Source organism: Ascidia mentula, chromosome 6 (genome assembly GCF_947561715.1).
Source record: "Ascidia mentula chromosome 6, kaAscMent1.1, whole genome shotgun sequence".
NCBI lineage: Eukaryota > Metazoa > Chordata > Ascidiacea > Phlebobranchia > Ascidiidae > Ascidia > Ascidia mentula.
The window spans coordinates 11534970-11544107 of NC_138571.1; the positions used below are offsets into that span (position 1 = coordinate 11534970).

Sequence of the window (9138 nt, forward strand, 5' to 3'; positions counted from 1 at the left end):
ATTAGGCGTAGTCGCCCGTGAACCTCAATTTACAGTTTATTGTCCTTGACCCTTAAAAGGCAAAAGCCTTTGGGTCAAAGTTAATAATCTCCTTTCTTCTGAATTTGAAATTTGTCAATATTTCAATTATTATGTACAATTTTATTTTTACCAAGTGTCAAGTGCACAACACTACTTACATAAGCAGTTTACAAGGCAACTGATTAGAACAAAATGCCATGTACAGCACTTGCAAAAGTGTGAAACAGAGTTTTGAAACATACATGGAAGGCAAAACAAATACGCGTTTGCATGGTCAGACTTGGGCTAATACAACATTTATGTACAAATTAGTTTGAGAATCATAATTTCGTTGCAGGAACCACTGCAAGGTATACCGTGCGCAAGTATTGTTCATTTATATTGTAGTCTATCGCACAACTAAAATTGACACAAGACGGTCAGTCAGTTGATCAAAATTAAGTAAAGATAGTCAAAATTAAGTAAAATTAAGTAAGGTGTAAATACACATGAATAATGCGAAGACATCAATAGCACAACATTTAAAGGTGTTTATAGTTCGTTCTACAAAACATTCTACTATTGTTTATGTGATTGAGCAAAAAGGGGTCAGAGCAATATATTGTCTATCCTTTCTTACTGGTCAATTCAGCTTTATAAGTTTTGTGAGATGAGATGTAACAAGCGGCACTTCTGTTATGCCTTTCATTGACATTTTCCTGTTGACACGCTGCAATATCTACAAAACTTAAAACTGTTACAAACAGCCTTCGTAAAACGCACAAAAAGAATGCCATCGACTGAAAACTGAGATATGATATCTCATGCATATAGCAAATCTGTTGTCGAAACTGAAATGTATCCTGTAAACCACTAACTGTCACAACCACAATGCCTTTATATGCGCAAAAGAGCCATAATAGTCAATGAGAGCTTAAGGCAGGTGTACACACTGTTTCGACCTGTAAGGTCTCATCAGTGTAGCTGGTGAACGTGGCACATGCTAGCTGGTAGACTAGCAGGTACACAGATTTCCACTCTGTGGTACCTTTCGGTTAGTCTACCAAACAGTGTGTACACCTGTCTGCAGCTCACTATGTCTTTGTTTGCACTGTTTGAATATTTTTTGTAGTTCGGTTTTCGTTAGTGTCGACAATTCTATTTAACAAGAAGAAAAATCTCGGACTATATTTTAACTTACTTGCATGATATCAAGTTGCGTATGAAACTCACACAGGTTTTCACACAAACAACTCACAAACAAAGACAGTCGGTGGCCTTCGAATAAAGCCGTTAGAAATGCACCTGGAAACATAATAAAACACACATGTTACATAATAATACTAATTTCGTAAACATTTTGAAGAACATTAGGTTTGCAGGCTTGGCAGCCCAGGCATTGCAGCCTAGCTGGATCAGCCACTTTTTACTGACAAGTCGGAGCAAGATTTGAAAAATCAAGTTACCGGTGAGGTTTGAACACACGACCCTGGGCTATCCAGGCCCAACACTCTACAAACTGAGCTACAGGGGCTCAGTGGTTTCACGGGGTATATTGTGGCCAAGGTACACTGGTGCGCAAGCGCACAACTTGCCAGGCAACCTTCACATATACGTAGGGGATCTCTACCACCGTATCAGATAACGCAGTAATATTTCATGCAATGGCATGATAGGCAGGATCGCCCCACTGCGCAGGTCCTTGCTTGGCGATCACAGCTACCGTATCGCGATCATTAGGTTTGCAGGCTTGGCAGCCCAGGCATTGCAGCCTAGCTGGACCAGCCACTTTTTCCTGACAAGTCGAAGCAAGTTGTGCGCTTGCGCACCAGTGTACCTTTGCCATAATATACCCCGTGAAACCACTGAGCTCCTGCAGCTCAGTTGGTAGAGCGTTGGGCCTGATTAGCTTAGGGTCGTGAGTTCAAACCTCACCGGAAGCTTGATTTTTCAAATCTTGCTTCGACTTGTCAGGAAAAAGTGGCTGATGCAGCTAGGCTGCAATGCCTGGGCTGCCAAGCCTGCAAACCTCATGATCGCGATACAATAGCTGTGACCGCCAAGCAAGGACCTGTGCAGTGTTGAAGAATTTCTGTCTACGAAATAAAACCGCAGGGCAACGTTTGTAAAGTAACACACAAAAACCCAATCCCCATGCAGTTAAATAATGCATAACGCCACAAAACGTATATTGCAAAATAGGTTCCTTACTTGATTGGGAGTGCACGATTAACATATCTGCATGAAGTGGCGGAATGTTTGGATGTGGTATAAATGCCATGGCCCTATGCATTTGGGATTGAACTAGTTCAGTAGAATAGAAATCCCAATCCAGTTTTTTTGGAGTCTAAGTCACATCGATTTGTTTTTAATACCGTAACTTTTTGCGCACTGATAGGATATGCTTGTATTTTTTGCAACGCTGTTCAATACAAATTTTATTTACTTTGTCCTTCAGATGCTTGAAATATCAATATTATGCTAGACCGTATTATTTATGGAATAGGGATTTTTGTATTAAATACATAAAATGACAATCAGATTTGGAATAGTTTTAAAGTTTATATTGATTACCTGCAGAAAAAATATTTTCGGCTTGTTTTTTAAATTTGGGTACTTCTCCCACGTAAACAAACTCAAAAATTCACCAAGTGAAATTTCTTTATTGTCTGTTTCCCATTTTAACGATTGTTTTTTGGTAAATGTGAGCAATGCACAGCAGAAAATGCTGCACTCAGAAATTTGTTTCATATCTGAACATAAAACAAATTACCTTCAAGGCAACATAAATTTCACAACCTAACAAATAAATTACATTCAGCAATATCGTCTTCCAAGTTGCCTTTTGTTTTATACTCAAGTAAATGGGGAGTAAATCCCATTTCTTTTGCAGTTTTCTGAAGATTTTCTTTATCAGGCGGACCCATGTACTTTTCGTAACCCTAAAATGATATTTTTGTGATGGTCACTATAAATGTTTAGGGAAGAATCTATAGCATACCTCGTACGAAACAATAATGAAGTGTTTAGTGGGGTCGGTGCTCTTCTTCACAAAAACTATTCTAAAAATTGTATATATAGAGAGTTTGTGATCTGTATAGAATGTTTTTTGCTTATTCAGTATCTTCTAAAGAAATAAAATGTTGTTTTCCAGAATACGATCGTTTTCTCATTATGAGAACACATGAAGGACAGACAAACAATAAAAATACTCTTTTGGTGTTTTCTTTCCAAAAACAAAATCATGAGTTAGCATGGATGTTGTTGACGCCATTTGCTTTGTCACGCATTTTTCTCCATTTATTTCATCAACCCATCACACAAAACCTGAATTGAAAGCTTTTATTTAGAAAATTAGGTTCAAATAACTATTTAACCTGTTATAAGGTGTTATTTCTGTTATTTCTTGCCTGGTTTATTGTAAACTCCTCTTTCGTTTCCAGATTTTTCTCGAAAGATTGGCAAAGCGCGTTGATAAATAGACTTCCATCTGTTTCATCCCTCCACGACACAAAACCTAAATTTAAGTCTAAAAAAGTTAAATGCGCTTGTGTAAAACCACACGTCCACCATACCTGGAAATGTCGATTGAGCAATGAGGAAATGTGCTTCTCTAAATGATGACGCATGTACTACGTCAAGTAATTTAAGTGAAGTTGGTTGTTCATTAACAAAGATGTTCTTTTCTTTGCCTCTACAAGCCTGACATGTAAGGTTCAAAAACATCAATCTGAACTACTTGAGTCATTATAACATCAAAAGTTAACTTAAAGCTGTAACAAAAGTTGCTTATTTCAACCAGCATGCGGCTTAAAAATGCCGTAACTTAAACCCAACTGAAAAACATAAACGTTATTATTATTTATTAGGATAAAACAATAAAATTTACGTATTCTTCATGTTTGTTGGTAATGCTGTCAGGTATATTACTCAATAAATCAAATCTCCGCAAGAAAACTTGTTTGGACGACGTTTTGGTCGTTATACAGCAAACCTTCATCAGGACAAGTAAAATAAAACGCCAACATGGCGATAAATAGTAACGCGTGAAAAGGGCGAAAAAGCTAAAAAAAAACGAAGAGGGGAACAAAAAGAATTAAAAATGCGCGCCGACAAGGAACGAGATACCGGCGTCTAAAGCACAGTGCCCTGCTGTACGCATCAGGTTTAATCAGGGGGCGTGTCGCGCAGACCGTTTATCAAATGACGATAAACGGGTGGAAAAAAGGTTTCCCTTTTATCATTTTATGCACAGGCTCAATAAACATTCTCTTGTACCTGTCATTTCCAGAATTACTGCATCTTCAAAGTATACCACATGTTCTGTTTCAACCACATGTTGCGACAGTCCTTGAAATCTTCTTGGGCTTGATGACATCCCGAGGCGGGTTGCGCCTTACGGACAAGATTAAAGGAACATTAACGGGATGTCATCAAGCCCAAGAAGATTTCAGGGACGGCACAAGAGAATGTTTATTGAGATGATAAAAGGGAAACCTTTTTTCCACCCGTTTATCGTCATTTGATAAACGGTCTGCGCGACACGCCCCCTGATTAAACCTGATGCGTATAGCAGGGCACTGTGCTTTAGACCCCGGTATCTCGTTCCTTTGTTGGCACGCATTTTTAATTCTTTGTGTTCCCCTCCTCGTTTTATAGCTTTTTCGCTCTTTTTTGCCCTTTTCCCGCACTACTGTTTATCGCCGTGTTGGCGTTTTATATTAATTCATTTATCCTGGTGAGGGGCTGTTGTAGAACGACCGAAACGTCGTCCAAACAAGTATATTTATAATTCCAGAGGAGCTTTGATTTATTGAGCATACTTAGTATGCAGTATTTTTTTTTCTGTTCTATTTTTCATGGTGCATTTCCATTATAAGTTTGATTCTCTGTCTGTTTCGTCAAACTTTATTTTTTTAGAAAAATAAACAACTTGGTTTGTCATTGAGGCCTTTGGTAAATTTTACGTGGGGGTATGCAAAAAAAGGTTGGGTAACACTTGGGACACATCTAACTGACAAACAAGGAAATGCACGGTCGAAGCACACAACCAACAAAACAAAAACCAAACGGATTTGTAACGGTTACTCATCAATCGGCATGTTCACATAAACCTAAGGTAGTTTTTCGTATTTCACAACAACAGTTTTTTGGGAAAACTACTACTTTAATGGTTCTGATTATTTGTCATTATCCAATATTACCATTAAAATAAAATATTGAAATGTTAAAGTATGTTACTATATACGCGTTTACCTGTATAAAAAACAACTTGGGCTTGCCACTTAAAGTTTTGCAGTTAGTATGCGAAAACTGCTTCATAACATCGCGTAGATGGAACTCCTTATCTTTGGCTTTCAAATGTTGACCCTCTTTGTCATAACGTCCGTGAGTTAGTATTGCACAAGCAAAACAAGAGTAGTATGTGTGGTCCATTTCCACAACTGATGTACAATTATTTCTATTTTATTATGACTAATTTAACTAAATTATAAGCACGTACCTTTAGCCACTATCTCGGTGATTTCATGTTTTGTTACGTTCTTATAATTGAACACCTCAAAATTAAGAGCACCAGCTACTGTTTCAAGACGGTTAGCATCCTCATCACTTCCACGTCGTATGTCTTCAGGAGAATCATCAAAATTCTGTTAGAACAATTTTGAACTCTTAAGAGATTGTGTGCTGCATTGCTATACAAGATCTGTGCTTATTGTTACAATGTTTTCGAAAAATAAAAAACGCCTGTAAGAAATGTGCTTGCTTTGAACTTGCGGGCTTAAATGTCTTGTGGGGCGGTGGTAGGCATTTTTCGACTGGCCGCTGTAACCAAAAAAAGGTTGATCGTCAGCGTCCTTACTTTTTGCTCCAGGTCAATGGTAACCCTGGCTATGCACCACAATTCCCAATCTATCCAATCCATGTGGGGTGTCGCTACCCTACAAGGGTTCCTAAGACGACTTTTATGAGTCGCAAAAGTTTAATGCCTCACAAATTACAACAATAATCCTTTGAAGCCCCAGGGGTCACCGGTGACCCCACGACTTCAAAGACCTCAAGAAAAGAAAGGTTTCTGCTTTTTTAATTTTTTTTTGGCTTTAAAGCCCAGAGTCCCCCCTTGGCCCTGATCTAGATAAAATTTTAAAGCCGGTAGATGTCGCTATAGCAATTTTTTAACTGACACAGCGAACCCGACCTCGACGAAATTTGTGTTTTTTTTGAAGAATCTACGTAGCCTAACTGTGAATTTAACCTAGCAAAAAAAAAGAAATACTTTATATTTGCATAAAATTAAATGGTCGCATACTGTCTAAAGTACTCAACGTAATTTGTCATGTTTTTTTTAACTTTTCGGCCTGCTCCCTTTTGCTCTACTTCTTATGTGTGAATTGTGGTAGCGCAATTGTGTAAAATAAAAAAATAAAATAAAAAAAAACGGAAGGAATCGGAAAATAGATAGTAACATGTGCGTTTTTTGCAAAAAGCAGGTGGAAACTGTGTGTCATCTTTTTGTTCGTGTCCCACTGTCATTGTATACTGGGAAGATGTCATTTCGTTTTTAAGTGCTAGAATACGACAAAATCTAATTTTAGCAGATGCAGAAAAACTTTTTGGAATTCATTCTGATTTGCCAAGTGAACTTTTTTTAAATTGTGCGTTGTTATGTGCCAGATATGTGATTTACAGGAGCAACGTAACTGTGAATTTTACCTAGCAAAAAGAAATACTTTATACTTCCATAAAATTAAATTGTGGCATACTGTCTTTAAGCTTTTCAATGAATATTATCACATAGCAGCATCAAATGATACTAGAAATAATACGTGCATCATCTGTTGTCTCGATTTTGGGCCAGGTTTTTATTATGCACGGTAATATAGCTATTTGCGTAGGTTTCTTCAAATTTTATTGGTATAAATAATCATTGACCAGCAAAAGTTGTCAAATATCGCTGTTACAACTTGTGCAGCATCAACACGGACCTAAATAAGGCGTAGTTTAGCTTTAAATATTGAAAAACTTTTCTGCCCATATAAACCTGCAAAACACGAAAATCACACGTAGTGGGGGTATAAAAATTAGTTGTTTGACCAAACATAGTAAAATATTACATCGATTTCATTCAGGTTCTCACTTGTACAACTAAAGAAGCTTCACTAGTTTCAACAAAATTAGAAAGTTAATTTTTTTCATTGTGTATGCTCCAGAGCCCAATGGGTCACAGGTGACTCCACCAGAAAATGGAGGTTACGGTCAAACATCTCAATTTTTTTGGGAAAATGTGTTATTGGACCCATCAACGCAACAAAACGCTATACATTAATTTTTTTCTGATGCTCAGTATACCCTTGGAATCTGAAGGGATAAACTCAAATGCAGTATAACTGTTAATGCGGATTTGATTTGTCAGTTAATTAGGAAGTTCCGGATGACCCAAAGACATTCGTTTTAAATCTAGTGCTATGTAGTTAGTACGAGATAGGTCAATATCGCCCTAATTAAACGGTTGGAAAACAGTATACAAGCAAGCCTTGTACTGGTTACCAAAAACGGTTTGGAAAATTGACTTTAACGTCATTCTTGCAGCAAAATGTTAAACGTTAAACAGCATATGTTAAAAAAACGTATAACTCAAACGTGGTTTGATGTAACGAAAGCCAAGTCGAAGCAGAAAAATCCGCCCTAGTCTGAATTATGAGATGTAAATGTTTGTAAAGCTTTGCCACACATACACAATTACCGTCAGGTTAAATATTAAAAATATTCCCAGTGTTCCTTGCTGAACGTTGTAATAACCATCCAAGAAAGCAACAGAATCGGGGTGTACTTTAGCATCAGTGCGGTCGTCTACCGAAGGCACACCTATGCCTTCCCCTAACAACATTTTAAAAAAATTACTGCCAGTAATGCCTTAATGAAATAAAATTACACAAACCTGCTGGTGGCAAACTTCCCTCCATGGTTGCGTCAACAGTTAGTTAGTAGATTTTATTCCGCCAACGAAATGCAATACACATGAAAAACAGTTAAACTAAACGGCCGTTTCAAGCGCCAGTCAGTCTACGAAACTAGATACACCGCTATTGTGACGTTGATTCTTTCGCAATAACACACCAGGGTAAACTTCGCGTGTGAGGGAGATTAAATTGCAACACTAAACACTTGGTTGGTGAATCAAGAGGTCCTTTTCCGCTATTTTTAAACTTCCTGTCAAACGGCAAAGCGACACGGCTATAGTTTATTTTTTTTGTTTTTTTCCCAATAGTTTGTAGTTTTAAAAATCAAAATCAAGTAATAAATATGACTATATCCTACGCGACATAATTATTTTTCAAAGAATTAATTTTACACGTTTACGGACAGTATATCCCAAGAATCCTGTGCAATCAGTGAGTAAACCAATTACAAATTGCTGAGTCAGAACTCGTCAAGTTTGTGTCATGTCAGCACTTTGCTGATTGGATTGCATCGCTACCCACTGCGGTAAATGTTTGCCAAATTTGCTTGACCCTATATTGAAGGACGACATACTTCGTGTAGGAGGCAAACTCGATAATGCGAGATTGGGCTACAAAACGAGGCATTCGGCGATTCTGTCCAATGACTGTCGCTTAACGGATTGCCCGAGCAGTTCACGCCTAAGGTGCGGGACATGTTGGTGTCAACTACACATTGAGTTTGTTGTGCAAGCGTTAGTGGATAATGAACGCCCGAGCGACTGTTCGTCGGGTTCTACCACGCAATTGTTTTGTCAATGAAGAGATACCAAGCCTGCGCAACAGCTGATGGCTGACCTGCCTCCTGCCAGATTACAGGTTGACGAAACATCATTTTCATATGTCGGAGTGGATCTTTCAACGCAAACACAAAATTAAATGGTAAAGATGTCTTTTACGTGTATGAACACACATGCAGCTCATTTAGAGGTTGCCACCGACCTAACCACAGGCGCCTTTTCAAACGGCTCAAGAAGATTTCTTGCCTGTCATGGTCCAATATCACACATTCAAGTGGCAACAAAATCAGATTTGCGATTATCCGCGCCAACGGAAGGTAAAGTGGTCGTTCAACCCACCAGGAGCTAGCCACATGGGTGAAGTGAGGGTACGAATGATAATAACTGTTCGAAGAATAATT

General features: G+C 38.1%; 2 protein-coding genes across 4 annotated transcripts; both read right to left on the bottom strand.

Moving 5' to 3' along the window:
• Positions 1-221: 221 nt before the first annotated feature.
• Positions 222-3143, bottom strand: LOC145905589 (caspase-7-like). Its single transcript, XM_082992834.1, has 6 exons — positions 3002-3143; positions 2816-2942; positions 2575-2753; positions 2212-2347; positions 1202-1305; positions 222-739 (listed from the first exon to the last, which is right to left on the bottom strand). Exons 2-6 carry the CDS (start codon positions 2925-2927, stop codon positions 644-646), a joined length of 627 nt encoding a protein of 208 aa, XP_082848960.1. The 5' UTR covers positions 2928-2942; positions 3002-3143; the 3' UTR covers positions 222-643.
• Positions 3012-8026, bottom strand: LOC145905587 (caspase-1-like). 3 transcript variants are annotated; one of them, XR_014402751.1, is made up of 8 exons: positions 7937-8026; positions 7742-7875; positions 5504-5648; positions 5257-5444; positions 3576-3702; positions 3411-3517; positions 3213-3327; positions 3012-3062 (listed from the first exon to the last, which is right to left on the bottom strand). XR_014402751.1 is itself a non-coding variant. In XM_082992832.1 (7 exons), exons 1-7 carry the CDS (start codon positions 7959-7961, stop codon positions 3301-3303), a joined length of 753 nt encoding a protein of 250 aa, XP_082848958.1. In that variant the 5' UTR covers positions 7962-8026; the 3' UTR covers positions 3189-3300. The 3 variants fall into 3 exon arrangements, 2 of the variants coding, with proteins under 2 accessions (XP_082848958.1, XP_082848959.1); XM_082992832.1 differs by lacking the exon at positions 3012-3062 and having other exon boundaries at positions 3189-3327; XM_082992833.1 differs by lacking the exon at positions 3012-3062 and having other exon boundaries at positions 3189-3327; positions 7742-7863; positions 7937-8007.
• Positions 8027-9138: the final 1112 nt, after the last annotated feature.

Excerpts from the sequence above, each read along its gene's own strand:
- LOC145905589 (XM_082992834.1), bottom strand. The coding sequence starts at position 2,927 with ATGGGTCCGCCTGATAAAGAAAATCTTCAGAAAACTGCAAAAGAAATG. Across the intron at positions 2,754-2,815 it reads GGAAGACGATATTGCTGAAT|ATATGAAACAAATTTCTGAG; the intron begins GTAATTTATTTG and ends TTTTATGTTCAG. Across the intron at positions 2,348-2,574 it reads CGAAAATATTTTTTCTGCAG|ACTCCAAAAAAACTGGATTG; the intron begins GTAATCAATATA and ends GATGTGACTTAG.
- LOC145905587 (XM_082992832.1), bottom strand. The coding sequence starts at position 7,961 with ATGGAGGGAAGTTTGCCACCAGCAG. Across the intron at positions 5,445-5,503 it reads CACCGAGATAGTGGCTAAAG|TTGTGGAAATGGACCACACA; the intron begins GTACGTGCTTAT and ends ATTGTACATCAG. Across the intron at positions 3,703-5,256 it reads CCAAGTTGTTTTTTATACAG|GCTTGTAGAGGCAAAGAAAA; the intron begins GTAAACGCGTAT and ends CTTACATGTCAG.